Here is a 20,921-nt window from a genome sequence, read left to right on the forward strand (position 1 = left end):
AGGATAAATATATATATAAATATTTCACAATAGTTTGAAATATCCAAACAATTCATCATTATTTCATGACAGTCACAAACAAAATAATGAACAATAAACAATAAAACAAAAACTAAACTCTTTTTTATGATACAGTTCACAGATCCCGACAAAGACTTTTAAATACATGTATGCCTTATCATATTTTTCAGCAGATTTTGAACGTTTAAAAAATGAAAGACATGACAGTAAAGATATTCAGATATATAGTAGAAAAATATCATCTAGTACACAAGTTGAAGTTGTTCTTTGAAGTGAATGAAAGACAAGCGGAGAATAGTAAATCGTTAACATAAAAATATTTGTCTTAAATTTAAACTTTTCATATGAACCAAAATGTTCATTTATTTCAGAAAAAGGTGCTTCAGCCTGGGGCCAATTTCTTGAAACCTCCATAGGCCTAAATTCGTAACCATCCCATAGAAATGTGTGTGAATTCTATAACACACGATTCTATGAGATGTCCAAGATGTTAGACTTTTGACGGTGTCGAGAAATGGGCCGTTGCTTCTTTCTCTGAACCATGAATACATGAATACAAGGTGATCTTTAACAAAAAAATTATTACACAACTATTCAGCATTCATCCTTAACACATATGTTGTATAACAACCTAAACGTATGTAAACATTTAGAACCGTACCATGCTAAAACACACGCAGTTGTTATTCTTACTTCTAACATTTGTAGTAGAAAGGTAAAAAGGGGCAGGAAAAGAATTGCACTTTCAAAAAGGAAGTAAATGTTTACACATTCTTGGCTTACACCCAGTGAATAAACATCACGTCAGATTTGTTTTTAATTATAGATAGAGCATGTGATCTGTATTTACTGGTTGTAAGCCAAAAATGTGTTTAAAACAATTGAATTTCTCCCAGGAAGCATTACATTTATGAAAGAAGTACATGTAGTGTGTACAAAATTGAGTACATGATTCATAGCTGAGATATGGAAAGGCATCAATTTACATGTAAATGATGTTACAGCTACCTCAAACACCAGTTGAAAATTGTATTGCTTTTACTTTGTACACGATTCCATCTAATTAAGCCGCTTGTGGAATTTAATACATAACATTTACACGTATCATTTTGATTCAATTATAAACAATTCATTTTGTTTTTCTCAAAAATTAATGTGACACCTTCACCTAATCTCATAGCCAAGAATTTTCAGTCTGTTTCATCATCCTTCAATATCATCACTTCGATACTACCAACATCTTTACCACAAGGTCCCTTCTTGGTACCTGTATTGTTCACCTCAGCAGTGCTGTACTTACCGGGGTCCTTGATATTGTTTTCCTCTTCCACATTATGTGTCCTCTGCTCCTCCTGCTTTGCTGTGCCTTCATCACTCAACCCCTGCATGCTGTCCTTACCAGTGATGTCTATATTTTTATTCTTCCCAACCTTGAGGGTTCTTTACTCCTCAAGATGTTTGGTACTTCTTTCGCTTATCTCAGCAGTGCTGTCCTTTTTCGGGACCTCTCCATTCTTTTCCTCTACCACTGGGTGGTGTGTCTTTTGCTCCTCCTGCTTCACTCTCTTGAGGGTTGAGCTGCCTTCATGAAGCAAGTTCTTCCACATCTCTTCCTCGACGTAGCTGACGAGGTCAACGCCTTGTTCTATGCAGTCCGCAATGTGGTCGGGATCGAGGCTGGTCTCGAGGAGGTCCTCAAAGCTTTGGTTGCTGAAGACACTGATCTGACTGCTCTCCAGGAAATCACCCTCTCTATCTTCATCTCCATCAGATTCATCCAACTGGCCTCTACACCCTGAACTCTTCAAGCCTTTATTCTTGTTTGATTCAGGGTTTTGAACACAATCATCCACAGGCAGTTCTATTGCCTCAATATGGTTCAAGTGGTCAGGCCGATGATGAACATTGGGGTTAGCCTGCCAGAAAGTGTCTGTACCAGGGTCGTTACTGTCAAGTGTTCTAAATCCCTCATCTAGGCCTACATCTACCATACCCCTGGACGGATCATGAATATTCTCTTCAGGATTTGCGTTTCCCGTTTTTACATTACTCTGTGTATTGCAATGTCCTGTACATGGTGAACATTGTCCAATGTGGATATTACCTGCTGAAATTCCTTTCCCTATAGATGGCTCCTGAATTCTAGAGGATGAAAAATCGTTCTCATCATGGCCTTCAGGCTCTTCATGGTGTCTTTCTGTAGATGAATAGTCCCGTGGGGTAATACCCTCGCCTTGGGAATCCAGGGACCTCGCTTCACCAGTGCACTCTTCAGCCTTCATGGCTACTAGATCTTGAATTTTCCGGTGCTGCCCTCTACCTCTGTTGGATGGCTTCATCTCAAGCGCTTGATATTCTTCTGAGGAACAAAGTGGATTTGTGGTCCCCTGTAACACAACAACAGAAAAGATGTCTCAAATTAAATGTTGTAATAAAAAATCAATTGACCCATGTGATACTGAATTCTCTACTTTTCATTGATAAAACGACCATCTGATTCCCTAAAGCATATAGGACGGTCTTTTGCAGAATTTCCATCCATGCAATTAACAGGTGATCAACGTCAATCCGAGCTTGAGCATGGGAGGGACACAATAACTCCCCCCCCCCCCCCCCCCAATTTGTTAGGAAATATTTAGCGGCGAATCAACCAACCAGTGAATAAGAGGGGGAGTGGAAGGGGTAAGAGGCACTATTTTGGGGGGGCCAATTCTTGAGATTTTGTATACAAAATCGTTGCTCTCTGGTTGCCCCTCTTCTTTTCTGACAAAACATGGGGGGACATTTGGTATGATGTCCCCCTGTCCCCCCTCCCCCGGGATTAACGCCAGATGGGGAAATGCATGATGCACTCTTACACAAAAACAGACTAGACTTCACTGTTTCGAAGGACATTTCCACCTTTTATAAATCCCCAGATATTTCTTGAATAGTAATGGAATTTGTTGCCTTATTCAGACTTTGCCTGTGTATTCATGGCGGAAGCACGGTTGGTGAAGGGCTCTTGTCTCTCATATGAGACATCTCAGGTTTGATCCTCGCGAGGTGCTCATGTCCTTGGACAAGGTATTTTACCCACATTTGTCCCTCTAGACCCAGGTGTCTTTTAAAAGGGTACCTGACAATGACAAGGTAATAATCATTGTGGGACCTGCAGGAAGACCTCAGACCTTAGGTTGCTCCTTCCTGAGGAGAACATTGATCTGCAAGTTTCCTCCACTGGGTTCTGTCTTGGGCTTTTGATTAAGCTAATAGTACCATGTTATATTTCTATCTTTTAGGTCATTATCTGATTTTGTCCTCCATGTTATTATTAGTCTTCCTCTCTTTCATTGTTCAACTGGTGGTTACTAATCAAGTGTTATTTTAAGAATAATGTCTTCTTTCATGCAAAGTAAATGGCAAGCCATACCATTCCATGCTTGCTTATGATCTGTGTCAGATGTCTTGTGTTCATTTTTTTGGCAGTAAGAGCAGTTTCAATACTGATGTCGCTAGCCTGGGTAAATAAGGCCATATTACTATACATATACATGCATATTTATTGTTATGGTAAAACAACACATCTAGCTTCACAGTACTGGATACTATGCATTTGGCCTAATGAAAGCACAATAAAATCAGATCTAGTTGGCCCCCTTGATGCTGATACCCCTTTGTAGCCATCTAGTGTGGGAAACACCTACAATTGCACCTACACTAGGATGCATCTCACAAAATGGAGTACTAGGGAGAATGTACCGCACCTTCCAATAGAACCACACAAAGTGGTGGGATCTTACCTCTACACTGTCCATCTCAATGGTGAATCCCCCGTTCCCGATGCCAGTCTCCCTCTCTCCCTGAATCCCGATGAGGTTCGACAGTCTGTCACGAAGAAGGATGGGATTCCTCACGAGGGTATAACCCAGCTGCCACTTGTTCCGTACCACCTTCCTACGTCTCCTTTCCAATACCTGATGCTCTGTATAGTGGCAATGAGCACGCAAGAATAAAAGTGTTTATTTGTAAATACTAATACAAATGTGCACCCAAGAAGTGCACACATTTACATGAGAGACAGACATCATCTGACATTCAACTTTGATAATATACAAAGCAAAATAATCTGTGTTTTTCAAACAGAGAGACAGGTTCAGCAAAACATGCTCCCTCAAAAAATAGCTCTGAAGAAAATGTCCAACATTTGGACTAGCTTGTATCTTAAAGCCCCACTGCACTAGTTTGGCCAGGAGGGATTAGACCTCCGTGCATGGTAACTGACAGGTGGTTATCTCATCAAATCAACTCAAGAAAGAGGGGATCATGGGAGATCAATGGTCACCGATTAGGCAATGTTTGCTATATAGAGGGCGCAAGAAGCCATAAGTAGTGCAGTGGGGCTTTAAAGCCTGAACCATCAAACACTATATCTAAACCCTTATCATAACCCTGAAGTTTATCATAAAAACAATTGCAACCCTAAACCTAATTACCTATACCTCAACTTTGACGAAACAAAACATGGAGCAATCACTCTTGTTAGCGCAAGTATGGCAACACCAAAATACATTTGGTGCTTTCAGCTTTGGGTGATTGTGAGAAATGTGTCCCAAAATGAAGCAAGTCTAGTATCCATTTCAGTTCATAAGAAAACAAACCTCTTGATATAGCCATTGACTAAATATGTAAAGAAACTAGAAGGAACCATTGCAGACTGTTCACATTTAAGTTTTTTTTTTAATCTGTTGATGAAGTTACTGGAGAAAACACTGATGTCATGCGATATCACACAATTCATGGAATCATTATTTCGGGGAGTGGATTTTATATGGTACTCACCATCCTCAGTCTTTTCCAGGGCAGATCTGCGGTCACTCTCCGTCCGAGCGACTTGCCAGAGACAATGGCAGAAGGTCACGATGACAGGATGAGTATGAATGACCTCAAGCTCTAAGAATCCCACATAAGCCCTGTAACCTAAAAAAGAGAGAGAGAGAGAGAGAGAGAGAGAGAGAGAGAGAGGGGGAGATTAACAAGAAGATTACTGCAAGATATCCAGATTGAGCATTCACTGTAACATATGTATACATGTACCAAGCACATTGTTTTTAAATACACCACAGCATCTACACTTAGGTCCTGCAGTCGAACTAGAAAAATAGCACAATGTTACTGGTGGCCACTTTCTAGGCAAGAAATGTTTGCATAAATCCAAGTTTGTGATATATTTATTGTTTAGCAATATTTATATTGATCTCTCAAATTTTGAAAGTCCAGCCTAGACATAGGGGATTAGGTTTGCTTGAGTTAGACTTGTTTTCCTAGCCTTATCAAAAAACTCTATAGGTCGTCCATAGTCGACACGTCCCAACTGGAGGACACCAAATAGAAAAGCCTTCAGGATACGTACAAGGCATGCAAGTCCCATCAGGACATTAAAATAAAGGCATCGTTTAACAATGTTAAATCTGAGATGCATGGCCCTACGTGATATCAGTGTCTGTGGTGTAATTGAAGCCCTAAAAAATTGCGCTTCAAAATGATCATGATTAAGTGCCTCAACAAAGTAAAAATCTTTGAGTGACCGGTTTTACCAATAGACTGTAGTAATTATAAAAAAACTTTAGGAAAACGAAAAATGAAATTGTAAAAGCCATTGGGTTCCTGACTGACCGAAAGGTTTATTATTATGATTGCAGCATGAGCTAAACCCAGGATTTTGTTTCAGATTCTGAGGCAATGTTACGGAGTCACTTTAAGGAAAAGTAACATGTTTTGATTTTACACCATTTCCTACCTTTATCAAAGAACTCAAGACCAGGGTACATGAGGCAGTAGTCAACACGTCCAACCAGAAAGATACCAAATAAAAGAGCCTTGAGGACACGTAGGAGGCATGACACAAATCCGACAAGGACGTTGAGAAAAAGTGTGAAGTAAACCATGTTGTGGTACGAACGCCTGTCGAAAAATGCAAAAAAGACAACCAATCATTATCACAATAATGATATATACATATTACATAATGATAACATGGTGCATCATATTTTTTTTGTACATATAGCATCATTATTTTCACAGCTTCAGCCAAGCGGAGGAGCAGGTTTCAAAGCGCCCAGGGAATTTCTTCTCACCATGCTACCCATTTCCTACACCTGTCGTCCTGTATGGAACAAAAGTGGCAGATATCCCTTTAACAAACCTGTATTTATTTTCTTTCACTCACTCTTACTTTCATATGAGAACCTTTAAGAAAGGAAATCACGTAATGTAGCAAAACACTGCCGATAAATGTGTGAAAAATTAATCCAAATTCTACTATTTGACAATTCGAAGATTCTAATCATTAATTTAATTTCAATATTTGTATTTTTGCACACAACAATCTGAATCACAAGAGACACAGATAGGTTGAAATTGTATCCATGCTAGCTTTTTAAAATCATTTTACAGGTTAGTCTCAAAGCCTCAAATGGCAAACAGAATCATGTAGAGGTGTTGTGGTCAAGTGGTATAATCACTTGACTGGTAATGCAAAGGTCATGAGTTCAAGCCCTAGCACAGCAATTACGTCCTTGAGAAAGGCATTTCATCTACACTGCTCCTCAGTCCTGACCATTCAGGTGTTAATTGGGTACCTGAAAGGATGCAAACATCATTGTGGATGGATTAGCATGTGCACGACCTTAAAAAGGCAACTAGCTGAAATGCTCCCCAGGGAGTGGAAAATGTGTATTATAATGAGCAGAATAGAAATTAAATCCAGGGACCAGGGTAATTATCATACTGTAAGCACTTAGTCAATTAATGGTAAAGCGCTATAAATAAAACTGATGTTATTGTCATTATTGTTATTAATGAAGGAAAATGTTGTTACAGTTAAGTATATTATTAAGACTCACCTGTTATTGATGCCAAAGTTTTTGCCATATTTCTGCAAGAAGAAAAGTCTTGAGGCCAAGATTTGGCTGTAGTAAATAATGTAAGTGATCACAAGACCCAGCCTGAAACGAACGTCAAGGAAAAAAATTACAATCATTTATTTTCAATATACATGTACTGGTATATGATTTCATTGCTCAGTCAATGATTATGCAAGTGTATCTACAAGGGGAACAATAACTGATGATGTTATAAGCAAGTCAAACATCAAGAGAAGAGTTGAAACTTTTTGCAGATAATTATTGACAATGAGTGGCTGTTGCAAGGCAGCTAGGAATCATATCTTTAGTAAAATGTGGGTATGTGAATGGGCTAATAGTGAGGCTAAGGCCTATAAAAGCATTATTTAAGTCTAAAGGCAGTAGAACCACATGATCAAAATATCATGGAAATCAAATGAAATTTAAGATGATAGCTTAGATAAATACTTTGGCACGATAAAAGACACATCCAGAACGCAAATTGTGTCACTGTTGAAAGAGAAATACTTTGGAAATACAATAGAACCATATTTTTAGGACATGGGATTAGTGAATATCTTTACTATCTTGATAAGTTATTTTCCCATTGGTATAGTCTTCTGAATATACTTGTTAACCCATTTACCACTGAATTCTATAGGTCCTATAGGCTTAACCGAGGGGACCACCAGGTTCCTGTAAGCTAAGGGTTTATTTACCAATAATCACGAAGGAGTTGAAGAATGACATTATCCCGTCTAACATTGTTGATTAAGGGACCAAGGATGAAGTACCAGACGACCACCACCACCACCCATAAGACGAGATGGAGTACGATGAATCCTGGAACAGGCACAAAAGAAAGCACATTATGATAACTTTAAAGGGCAATCTAACCCTTGTAATAAGTTGATTTGTATGAAAGCAGAAAAATAATAGAAGCAGAATGGCAAAAATTTGAAATGAATTGGACCAATAGTAAGGAAGTAGACTTTTACAATACTGGGTAATGAAAGTGTGACATGAATGCTTAAAAATGAAACCCTCTAAAATCTGCCTAAATATGGTTCATTTTTAGAGAATGTTATTAATTGTGTATTTGCTGTGAAGTGAGACATAATTACCAACTTGAATAGTTGCTAGCTCTGTTATAAAAATTATGAATGACACATGTACTTCCATGGTCAGTTTAATCAAAAACCTTGGTGTCCACCATAACAACCGTTACACAAACTTTAAGAATTGATATTCTTACTTACATAATTATTATTATTGATTGATAGTGATACTGTATGTTCTCCTTGAAGAAGAAAATAACTTTAGAACAATTATTTTTTAATTGTTTTCATTTTTCATGAGAATGCACAATGCCATATAACATTCATCACCCAGTCCTCTAGGGTGGACACCAAAGAATTTTTAGAATTTCAAACATGCGTTGTTTTTTTAACTATTACATTTCAAGCTTCATCTTTTTTTAATTGATTTGATCCATGGAGTTCTTCCAAGAAATAAACTGGGAATTGTCAAAGTTGTTAATATAATGTGCATTCATCATGCAGAAGCACCAAATGGAACGCGTGTCACATGGTGGACACCATGCATAACAACTGTTACAAGATGTGAAATATTGTGATTATGAAAAAAAATTGCCACGCAACCTAAGATTTTTAATGACATGAGCATAAATAGATTCAGCACTTACTACCAGACAATAATTGAAGATCAGATAGTCATACAAATTTAGAGAATACCCATTACCAGGAACTAGGTTTTTTCATGTCACGTTTTGGTGTCCTAAATAGGGCAAAAAAATGGGTTTCACCTTACATAAAAATTTAAACCAGGGGTTTTGAAACACAACATTATTTAAGTTATCTCCACTACATATCTGCATTAAGACATGGACAAAATTATCACCATAGAATACTCTTTTATTTTTATACTTGGATCTGAAATATCCATGGTGAAATCTCTCCAGTATCAGAAAAATACACATATGAGATCACTAAGTCTATGCGAATCTCAAATTAGTAGTTTAGTCAGTGAATCGTGACGTAGGACGTGGATAACTCTCCCATTTGTTGTGTACAAAAATATCATTAATTTCTGTTTTTCTCGTAAGTTCTTTCTCTCTTGGGGAAATACTCACATATATTACAGATAACATATCATTATAGGTTCTCTAAAAAGAATAGACCTTCCTGTGCAATGAATATTTGAAAAATTCAAATTTTAGTCATTTTATATGTTGGAACAGATGGGAAAGTAGTCTGGCATACATCACATTCACGCTACCGCTTAAGCCAATTTGAAGTGCCCATACGTATAATGATTACAACTTTCAAACATTTATAACTTTCATATATTTAGTCAGATTTAATTGAAACTTTCATCAGTTTGCTTCTCTAATTTTTCTGCTTTCTTTTGGAGTAGTCGTCTATTTGGGTTGGATTTCTCTTAAAGTGTTATTCAACTTAATGCTGTATGTAGTTGAATTGTGCACTGCATTCTTTAAAGATTCTAAACAATAATTTTTTTTTAAACCCTGATAAATTTTCAGCCACTATATCTCTCACACAGCAGTGCTAATTAATGCATATTATTTGAAAAAAGAAATCTTTGGTATCTTCAAAGCTTTAAAACTCTAATGTTAGTAAAATATATTTATCCATGACATATTCTAGCATTGGAGATTGTGTTTTACCAAGATTTAAAGACTTTTTTTCCCAAAGATTATCAGCTAAATATTTTATAATTAGTGATTAGGTTTTTAGAATGTTTTTATCTTCCTGTGATACATGTATGTTTACTATTTTCTTTCAAACTTTATAACCAACAAGCCCAAATTATATCCATCCATTTCCAGTTCAGTAAACGATATGGATTGTTTTCTACAAAAAATACTCACCCCATATGCAATATGCTATTTGATATCCAGAGTAAGTCAGATTTGCAACCTGAAACAGATTAATATCAGCCATAAATGTGCATGTATTAATGGCAACATTTGAGATTTGAGATACTATTCTGCAATTTCCATATTTACAAGAACTTATTGATAAACAGAAATAAGGAATCAACTTATTTTATCAAAACAGACAATTCATTTGATGCCCTAGCAAAAGCACCATCAAAATCAAATTTTATCAAATCCATTATCATTATCATCGATCGCCACCACCATTCACCATACCTTCATCATCATGTACATAAACATCATCATGACATTATCATCATCATCATCATCATCGTCATCATCATCATCATCATCATTATCATCTTCAACGCCACCAGCATTCATCATCGTCATCACCATCATCATCTACATAATCATCATCATCATTTTCATCATCATTGTTTGACATCATCCAGCAAAATATATATCCGTTCCAAGCAACTTACCACTTTTGAGGAATATGAATATGCTTGAACTGGGAAAGAAGACCTGTCTCCTCCCCACATCCTCACTGTATTATTCCTGATTGGTGACGAGAAAAGGAAACACAAAAACAGACACAGATGAACTACGCTTCGATAACAACAATCTTGTTTTCTACCATCTTTAAGACAAAATTTATCCCCAGACAACTACCCTCTCATGAGATCTCACAAAAAACTTTTCATAACTAACTCAAGGGAGCCTTCCATGGTTTTCCTAGGGAGGGGGTAGGGTAATTGTCCGTCCCTTGGAGAGAAGGGGGGGGCACAGTGTTGGGTTATTTTACCAGATACAATTAAGAACAAGTTGGATATATAACTTCTAAAAAAGAAATCAGTAACAATCAGAGTTGACAACATGACATATAAATCTAACAAGGGAAATGCTCTCGGCAGTCTCGCCTGCATTACGCAATTCGATATGATGAAAAATTGAGGTTGGAACATTATTCATAGGCAGGGTGGTCCATTAGCAGGCCCCAAAAATGAAATCCTCTAAATATAATCAGCATTTTTAAGTAAATATTGACTAAGAATCATCAGAAGAATTATTTACTAGTAATTGTACCATGATCGATAACTTGAATGAAATATGAACAAATCAATAAAAAGAAATGATTTATTAATTCTCATATCAAGTTATGAAAACATAATCCAAGTCTACTGACCTAAAATGACCTGAAATTCTACTCACATGATTGGGGAGACTTGATAACCCTATAGTCCAAGTTTCATTGACTAAGAACTTATACTTTCAAAATTATATCAAAAATTCAAAAACTTAACCTTAGGTAAAGTTTTTGATATTGACCCCGTCACCGCCTTCGCCGCCGTCACCGGAAAATTGGCGCCTATGTCTCGCTTTTTGCTATACGCAGGCGAGACAAAAACACCACACCACTCAGAATATGCACATTCTCCACTCCCTATGGAGTAATCCATCTAGGCACCATCTTAAAGATGCCCACAAAGCTGAACAAACTATAACGACTCTAGCATCCTACCGGATGTACATTTAACATCTGAGGCCGTATTCTGAACCCTGTGTTATCTCTAATATTGTTGTATCTTTGAAGTTAAAATAAAGTTGGTATTCTAAAAATTGTTGTAAATTTGTTGTAACTTTTGTTGTATCTTTTGTTGTATCTTTTCTCTCATCTCTTTGGCCGCGCCTGCGCTCAAACTTTTGTGCGCTTGTAATTGTGCATATTATTAATAAAATGGCGCTTAATCCTCATTTGCATATGCGCACGAGAGATAATATGACAAGATAATTTGTATTCTGAAATTGTTGTATCTTTTACCTTATCTTATCTTGCATGGTATTTACATCAATATTTACAATAGGAAGGGGGTTGTTGTATCTTTCATGGTAATTTCATGGCGACAATCTTCCTTGCCCAGAACCAACTTCTCTGGAAGATAACACAAAAGATACAACAATATTCAGAATACCGCCCCCGGGTGGAGAGGAGGAACAGAGATAAAAGGTCACTTACCTATAATTTATGAGGACATGAATGGTTGATGCTGCCATGAAAATCAAACATATTAAAGATGTAGGCATCAAGGTATCTTGAGGAAGAAAAAACAGATGATTCAAAATTAAAATTGCAGTCCTGCATGGTACTAGATGAGAAACAAATGTCGCCCAAGTTATGTTGCAAAATGGAACTATCGCTAAAATAGTCAGGGTGACCAGATAATTACATGTAAACTTTACTTGAGCAAGGCATGTCATCTATATGCTCCTCTCCATTCAGGTGCTAAATTAATATGATTGGAATAGCATGTGGGCATCCCAGGGAGTGGAGAATGTTCACTGTAATGTGCGGAATAGTAATTTAATTCAGTGACCGGGGTGATAATAATACTGTAAACATTTTGGTTGGGTGTAACTGTTATAAGTGCTTTATATTATGATTGTCATTATTACAACTGCATTTATATGTATAGTATCATATTGTTTCATAGATGTGACCATTAGAGAATAATAGTAATAACGATACTTTTCTTTACCCAGGGATGCCTCATCAGCAATAAACTGTTCTTCCTGTCACGCCGATTACCCTGGCAACTGCTAGGTACCCATTTACACCTTGGTGGAGAGTGGTAAATGTGGATAAATATCTTGCTAAAGGACATTAGTGCCAAGCTGGGATTTGAACCCTACACCCTGGGATTTAAGAGTCAAGTGAATGAACCACTGTATGAAATATCATGTTCCCGTAAATTAGGGTTTGTTCATTCTCTTGCAACCCAACTGGACTCATTTTGCATCATACACTGTTTTTCTTCTTCTTCTTCTTCTTCTTCTTCTGTTAATCTTCAAATGGCTATGCAGCCTATCACGAAGATCTGTAGAAGTTTTTTTTTCATAGCACACTTAATAAAGCAGGATCTTATCTGGAAATACAGAATTATAATTTTACAGATATCATGAAAAATATTGTATAGATCACAATTAGAATAATTTTTAATCATATAAAGAAAGATCAATGAGCTGTATCCAGTTCAAGATAGAAATGGTATCGCAACAGTCTTCACATTGCCTTTCGTTTTGCCAATGAAAAAAACCATACCTGCTAATGTCACTATGAAATCCCTCGAGTTGAAGTAGACAGAGGATACATTTGCGGCGTCTATGGCAAGAAAGAGGGGGCTATTTTCAGGCAACACAAAGGCATCTTTCAGTTCCGCCATAAACGATGAGAATACTATGGTGTACAGCAAGCCAAACTAAAAAAAGAAAGAAAAAAACATGTGACAGAGAAGTCAGTTGGAATGAATCAGAGAAATTTCATTATACACCTGTATATACATATTCACACACAGAAGATAAAAGTCAATGGTAATTGGATAATACAAAGATACTTAATATATACGGTAAACAAAATAGAACAATTTAGATGAGGGCAGATAAAAGAGAGAGCAGATGGACAGGTTATACTCCATTACATCTCACCTCATACAAGCAGAGCAAACTCAGAGTGATGGTGCAGACAATGCGTCTGGAATACTTGAAACCTGCAAACAGTAAAATGAGATAATTACATAACACATAATCGTTTTATACCAATTCAAAGACAATTAACTACCCATTTCTCATATTTTGTCTGATTTCATTCAAACTTTCACCAGTATGCTTCTCTGATTTTTGTGCTTTAAAGGCCCTATCCAATGATAATGCAACTTATATCAATGGAAAGCTGAATGAATGTAGAATACAAATATGTAGGAATAAGAAATATTTCCCTTTCAGTATATTGCACAATATCAAATTAAAGCTTCATTTTCCGCACCCTTCCCAATTACGAATCAATGCAAAATTACAAAAGTCATGAGAGCCAGACAACGATCAATCCAATCACGCCACAATCGCCTCCTCAAAGATGCATGAATGTGAGGTGCACAATGCTTTATGTCATTTAATTCTAATGCAGCTGTTTCTTGAGGCGGTTAATGAAATCAATTGTGAACAAGGCCAATGACGCTAATTGACAAATAATGCAATTACTTATAATCCAATAATCTTCTGCATCTCAAGACAATACCTGGATATGAAGGATACAGTTTCCTCACAAGCAGCATGAAGCGGGATGGTGATGGGTGGGAGCTGTTATGTTGCCATGGTAATGAGCAAGTGATAGGCATGCAGGAGGATGTAAACAGATAAAAAGCAGAGGGTTTTGATGAGAGAAAAAAACAGCTAAATGTCAACCTACATTATACTGTGCAAGGGTATAAGAATCCCTTCCATTATAAGTACCATGTTCTTGTGGGAAATTTAAAAAAAATACAAAAATTACATGCAGTGATGATGAAATGAAGTACAGGTTCCAACCTAGTGCCAAGCAAAAACCTACATTTTATATAAATTTAATATGTCTGCAAAAGCAGGATTATCAGGGTTTAATGTACGACCCCCCCCCCCCCCCAGTCAGTGTTATTTAGGGTACGTGTACTGGTATGCATGTTCCCTCCCTTTGAAAGCACCCCCTAAGTCCGGTGTGTGAAGTCAATACGGGCCGATTTTGTGTATATTACGAGCCAGACTTTGTTGCGTGAAAAGTACCCCTTTACCAGAGATTTTGGGAACATGAGTGCGGTCCCTCCTTTCCCTGAGTGGGGGGGGGGGGGGGGCTGGGTGTACAACCCTGCATGAGCTTTGCCTAATGACCCTCCCTCTAACCCCCTCAACCCCTCCCCTTCTCCAGCGTTTCATATTTTCAAGTTCATAGCTCCAAGTTTTCAATCTACAGTGTACATGTCCATGACCTCTCCCATTTGACCTTTATTATAAATCAAAATTAAATACTTGACAGTTCATTTGTAACACCTGTTCAAAAACCTGGTGGCAATGAAGATGTTTGCATCCACACAAAACATACTCTACAACTTTTCAAATTCATAATGAAGAAAGAATTGCAAAATCATAACTTTTACAACAATTACTAAAGCATATTCACAATTTCAAGGCATTGCTATAATTTTGTGTATAAGGTTTTACCTTTTCCACTTGTTAGACGGCTGGAGAAGAAAGGTAACTCTCCTGTAAAAATGAGTCTTCTCAAATTTTACATCCTGCATCATGGTCTCATTATTTATGTTCTGTAAAACCAGTGTGATAAAAGATGATTATTATAATGTGTGATAACAAATACAAAATAAGAATAAAAAAATCATGATCAATGATTAATCTAGATACTTTCTTTTATGGTAAAAAAATTTCATAAGAAAAGACAAGCATGATGTAATCATTTCATGAATTAAAAATCTTGAACAATTTAACAGAGATGCATGTAAAAAAAAACCAAGGAGGTCAAACAAAGTTAGAGAAATCATATTATCTTGAAGTTTGAACTACTAAATTGAACTTCTCAGAGTTCATACTAGGTTTAGTGACTGTGACGTCGTCTACTCTTTGATTGCCCAGAATCACATGCAATTTTTGCACGTGTTCAAAAGGTTACTTACTTACTTACTCTCTAATTAAAATTCCCCCTTGCTTGCATATGCTTAATGTACGGTTTGTTCTGGGAAATTACTATAATGGCAACAAAAAGTAGGACAGATGGATGAACGGACAGACCGACCGACAACCCACACACACATTAATGCCTCTGGCACCATGACGGCAAAGGCATAAAAGGGCTTTTACTTAAAGCCCAAGTACACTCCAAAAATAACTTACTTTCAATAGAACCAAAAAATCAGACAAACCAATCAAAAAAAGTTTGAGCAAAATCGGATAACTAATAAGAAAGTTATGAATGTTTAATGACATGAAATACTTTGAAAATCACTACACAAATTGGCAACTCACTCATTAGTCTGTGACGTATGGTCCTCACTATCCACTAATTATTTTCTTTATATTGATAATATAAATTTTCTATTTTCACCCTAAGAATCTTATTTCTTCACACCAGCATCCAAGTTAGATTGTTAGTCATGTGTTTTTGTGTGGATGCACAAATAAAGAGTAATTTTTGTCCAGTTAAATCATGAAAAATTGAATTTTGATAAACTATTTATATAAAAATCAATAATTATGAATAAACAATATTCAGAAAATAGTATCAATTCTTCAAAATTCATAAAAGTTTCTGGGAAATGTCATGCATACAATATGATACAAGGCTGGGCAAAGGCGTGGGGAAATCAAGTTTTGGGGGATAAAAAGGGAAATCAATGTGATTAAACTATATAAAGCAATTGAGAAGTTGTGAGGACATGACGTCACAAACTGATAACCATCTTGGTAGTTTGTGTTGTGATTCTCATTGTTCCATAGTTTTACATACTTTTTCAAAAATTCATAACTTTCTTATTAGTAATCCGATTTAGCTCAAACCTTTTTTGATCGGTTTGTCTGATTTTTCTGCTTTTATTGAAAGTAAGTTATTTTTCGAGTGGACTCGTCCTTTAATAGGTAGCAGAGGTATATATATAAGGGTATTTACTTACACTTTCATGATATTTCCTGCAGGTATTCTTGCAAACCCCAAGGTAGTAGATGATACCGAAGAGAAATCTAAAATTGAGGTAAATATAGCAGAGATCTATCGGGAAGATAGCCAGGTTCCGGACAATGTTTTGTGGTGACAACCACTTTCCCTGCCAGGTTAACAAAATAGAGATGAATTTTGTTACTCAGTGGAAAAGAAAAAATTGTATGCTTTCAGAAAACATAAAATATACCCAATTTACTTCAGCAGGCATCTCACAGCTTAAGGATATCAGAGGTTAACAGGAAACTTGACTTAAAGTAAATCTTTCGGGACTTTTATACTTTTATTTGGGCTCATATATTCCATACTCCGTTCGTTTGTACAATCAAATGGAGTGAAGAGCATGAGGGCCCAAGTACCGACTTGGCGTGGTTTTCCTTCCTTCCTTCCTTCACAGACCTACTTCACACTGATGTTCTATTCTTTTCATCATTTTCAATGTGTAATACTAGAACATAATAATATTTCTATCTTGTCTATCTTTTATTTTGATGGTTTTCTATGATTAGAAACACAATGATACAGTTTTTCATATATATATTACATATTGGTACAATTTGTGACCAAAACAAATTTCCATGTATTTTTCAAAATTTGGATGAATAAAAAGAATTGAATTGAATTGAATTGAAGTGTCTAAATAATTAACGTCAAGGTTGAATCAATGATTTGATTATTTGCACAGAATATTTTGATGGATACCACTTAATTCCACATAAATCAGGGGCAATGAATATCATCAATTCTAAACTAAAGCTATTTCTCAAGAAATTAATGAAAACAGATCTGAAGTGGTGGTATGTTTATTTTATATTCTTTTTGTGTTGTTTGTCATTTGTTGTCGCTGTTTGTTTCTTTCTATTGGGGTAGGGTAAAATTTTGAACCTAAAGGAATAGATTAAATGGTATGTTTTAAGCATGCACCTGTATTTCATATTTACTATTAAACTTACCCCTCTCACACAATCCACAAATCCAATGTAGTAAAAGAAACTCCTGGTACAATAAAAGAAAAACAAAACAAAAAGAAATTAACAATTCAATGATGATGATATATCACTATGGTGCCCTATTTTCAAGCAAGTATTTACAAATCTGTTGAAATATGTTTTAAGCGTGACTTGATTGTCAATTTTCAGAAAGAAATGATGAGTGAATTCAACGAGTGTGAAGATTTGACAGCTTCGAGTATTAGGACTTTCACAGAAATATTAAATGGAATGCGTAGTATTTGGGATAGTGGAAATCAACACATAAAGCGTGAGAGAAATTTTGAATTTAAGATTCATGAACGTTTAATTAAGACTCACCAAAAGGATGAATATAATAGTCCTACAATGTTGCCATAGAGTTTGCGCCGCACAGTAAGGCAGAGCAAGAGAGGGTAGTGGACAACTCCAACGATGAGGACATTCACAAAGCCGAGCAGGGTCGATACAGCACCTACATTGAATATAAATGAAACGAAAAGGTTAAGGACACAATTCAAATCTGAAAAGCAAAGAGGACATTGTGACAAATTTGTGGGAATATATGGATTTGGAAAATCTTTACCCTAGCTATGGACTGCAAAGACAAGGACTGATTCTGGAAATAGTTTCACATAGAAATCTTAATTACAATAATAATCTGCACAGTTTAAAAAGAATAACCGGGGGTGCTAAGGGGGTACTTGCATTCATTTTCTACTTGTGCCTTGCTTTAATTAATTCATAATAGGGGAACTTGAAGAAATTTGGTCAGATTATTTGAGCCCCCCCCCCCCCCCCGAGCCCAGTAGAACAGCTATTGTTTAGTAAAGGGTTTGAACCCATGACCTATTCATCTCCAAGTGCTCAATTAAACCACTGGAATAAATAGTACAGGTAGGTTTGGGGGGGGGATAGATCTTTCGCTTACCTCGTACCATACTTGGCAGATGTGTCGTATCAACACTGAAGTAGAAGTTGCCCACAAAAAGATCTAAGATGCTGATACAACACACACAGAAAGCCAGGGCAAATGTGGTCCTCTCTGTGTAGGTATCCAGCACATCAACAGGACTGCAAAAGAACAGAAAATAGTAGATTCAAGATAAACGATTCTCTGAGTTTGTCCGTTGATAGTTTTCAGACAGAAATGTAATTGATCATCATGCACTAGTACTAAAGTCCATGATTGGTAAGTCGTCACAGTGCAATCCCACAGGAATTGTTCATACTAAATTGGTGTTCAATATTTCAGGGGAGTACTGCATGATCGACAGACAATTTGAAATTGTGGGTCAGATATCTACACTTTCATTCTTGGGTGTTCAAATCCTGACCTAATGCTTTTATACATGTAGGCTTATGTCCTGTGACAACACAGTTTATTTCAAAAGTGCATTCTTTAAAAAAGTTAATTATTCTGAGACACAATTTCCAAGAGTTAAAACATCTTCTGCCCCCCCCCCCCTCTCCCCCCACCCACCAAAAAAAATCCAGTGATGGTAGAACACTTACTAAACAATTCCCGGCCTGCTGTACAAGCATCCGAGAGCCAACTTCTTACGTGGTTGCAAAAACGAGAAGAAAATGATAATGACCAACTGTAAAGTTGATATGAGAGAGACAAAACAGATTTTAGTATGATATAACTTTTCATTATTATTATAGTTATTACTTATAATAATCTTATAATATCATCATCATCTTATCATTGTCCCCATTATTATTAATATTCATAGTATTATTTTGTTATTATCATCATTATTGTTATCGATCATCATCATTATTATTAACACCATCATTTCATAACGGTAGTATACTTACAGCAATAGGCAGAGAAATTGTGACCCAGTCTGAGGTTTGAAATCTTGGGTTGAGACAAGTGTCATTTACTTCTGTCTCCCATGCAGTAATATTCCTGTAGAAATGAATGAAACAGAGACAACAGTTATGATATAGGCCTACAAATATATGGCAAGAGTATGTCCCTACATGTATGTGCCTATGCAGCGCTCATATCTGGGCATACCTGTAACTGCATGATATCCTCCATGCAACAAATACACACACTTTATCTCTATTACAATGTGTAAAGCACTACATATTCATTAACAAAAACTAGTTAAAGATGACTATTGAGAAGACTTTAATTTAAAAAAAATGTATTCCTCAGTCAAATAATATACCATCTTTCCCGAACCAAAGCAAAATGAATGAGTATTAAGAAACAATAAAAAGTGATTTACCGTAAAACTAACAGTCTGCTCACTTGAAACTTAATGGCCATCATGAGGAACAATTTCTAAATAAATGACTATAGTAGTCACAAATTTAGACATGTAAGTCTCTAAATATAATTTTATTACAATAGTAATCACAACATAATTTTCAGATGAGCCTGAACAAGGAGTTCAATAACATTATTTACTTGTCTCATAAATTCCATATATCTTCCCATAACATCACACTTCACTGTGTGTTTCTCATCTCTTTTTATATTTCGCAGTACAGAGTTAAATATGAACATTTCGAGTACTACAAGTTAAACTGATGAGATAGTAGTATTAGTAGCATTAGTTGGTTAGAAGTTGAGCTATAGTACATACCAGTCCAAGGCGAAGATGTCCATGTTATCATGAATAACCACGCCTGAGCTGATGGGCAATCCGACGGCACAAAATCACTCTCTGAGCGCTGCTCATGCAGGAGAACAACAAACAGGTAGCTTTCGTACTTGTTTCCAATACTCGCTATAGTTTGCCATTTTCACAATCGGCATGCAAAATATGAGTCATACCAGATCATGTGACCTGAATATTTGCTGAATTAAATCACGCCTGAATTGTTATTTTACTTGAGAGGGGGTGTTACCAGGCCAGGCCGTGGAGTGGTGAAGTACGTCTGATTGGCGTTCGCGGTGCATGCATGCAAAGCGCTGCAAAGAACGTAATGTTATGTGTGGGCGTGGCTTGCACTGTGTTGGTACTTGGTAGGGTGCTGGGGTTGGATGCATTGGTATGGTAGCTAGACGAAGGGAGTGGTGGACCATCTTATCAGGGATGATGGATGGAGGAACTGGTGGACCTTAATGGTATCATGATTGGTAGATGAATGAACTGGTGGAACTTGATATCAGGGATGGTGGAGAGCTAGATGAACTGTGGACCTTGGTATATGGCCAGGGTGGTGGATGAACTGGTGGACCCTGGTATATACAGGCGCGGATCCAGGATTTCTTAGGGGAGGGGGCCCAACTTTTTTTTTTTTTTTGCTCCCGAAAATTTAAAAATCGCGCCGGCCAAAAATTCGCTCAGTGGGGGGGGGGGGGGGGGGGGGGGGGGGGGGGGGGGGGGTAGTGAGCACTTCTTTTTTTTGTCCTCAAAAAAAAATTCAATTTGCACCCCCCCCCCCCCCCTTGAGCGCCAGGGGGGGGCCCAACCCCCCAAAAAGGTAAAAATCACGTGATTTTACATGATTTTTTTCTCAAGGGGGGGGGGGCCGGGCCCCCCCCCCCCCCCCCCCCCCCCCCCCCCCCCCCCTGGATCCGCCACTGGGTATATATATAACAATTACGTTTTTGTGAATAGTATTTT

At 36.9% G+C, this 20,921-nt stretch overlaps 1 protein-coding gene across 2 annotated transcripts; it reads right to left on the reverse strand.

Moving 5' to 3' along the window:
* Nucleotides 1-154: 154 nt before the first annotated feature.
* LOC100893754 (stimulated by retinoic acid gene 6 protein-like) lies at nt 155-20,222 on the reverse strand. 2 transcript variants are annotated; one of them, XM_030976716.1, is made up of 20 exons: nt 19,935-20,222; nt 19,153-19,246; nt 18,844-18,929; nt 18,260-18,402; nt 17,671-17,803; nt 17,314-17,356; nt 16,317-16,466; nt 14,857-14,957; nt 13,901-13,962; nt 13,312-13,373; nt 12,929-13,085; nt 11,846-11,921; nt 10,311-10,386; nt 9,817-9,865; nt 7,625-7,748; nt 6,906-7,007; nt 5,801-5,964; nt 4,843-4,980; nt 3,804-3,985; nt 155-2,408 (listed from the first exon to the last, which is right to left on the reverse strand). In XM_030976716.1, the coding sequence occupies exons 1-20, from the start codon at nt 19,955-19,957 to the stop codon at nt 1,464-1,466; spliced, it is 2,910 nt and encodes a 969-aa protein (XP_030832576.1). In that variant the 5' UTR covers nt 19,958-20,222; the 3' UTR covers nt 155-1,463. The 2 variants fall into 2 exon arrangements, with proteins under 2 accessions (XP_030832576.1, XP_030832577.1); XM_030976717.1 differs by lacking the exon at nt 18,844-18,929.
* Between the last annotated feature and the right edge of the window lie 699 nt (nt 20,223-20,921).

Source organism: Strongylocentrotus purpuratus, unplaced genomic scaffold (genome assembly GCF_000002235.5).
Source record: "Strongylocentrotus purpuratus isolate Spur 01 unplaced genomic scaffold, Spur_5.0 spur5_scaffold_9, whole genome shotgun sequence".
Lineage (NCBI taxonomy): Eukaryota > Metazoa > Echinodermata > Echinoidea > Camarodonta > Strongylocentrotidae > Strongylocentrotus > Strongylocentrotus purpuratus.

What these genes read in the sequence shown, in the direction of transcription:
- LOC100893754 (XM_030976716.1), bottom strand. Translation starts at nt 19,957, where the DNA reads ATGGACATCTTCGCCTTGGACTG. An exon ending in GACATCTTCGCCTTGGACTG is followed by an intron (nt 19,247 to 19,934) that starts GTATGTACTATA and finishes TCATTTCTACAG; the next exon opens with GAATATTACTGCATGGGAGA. An exon ending in GCAGGAAATATCATGAAAGT is followed by an intron (nt 14,958 to 16,316) that starts GTAAGTAAATAC and finishes CTGGTTTTACAG; the next exon opens with AACATAAATAATGAGACCAT.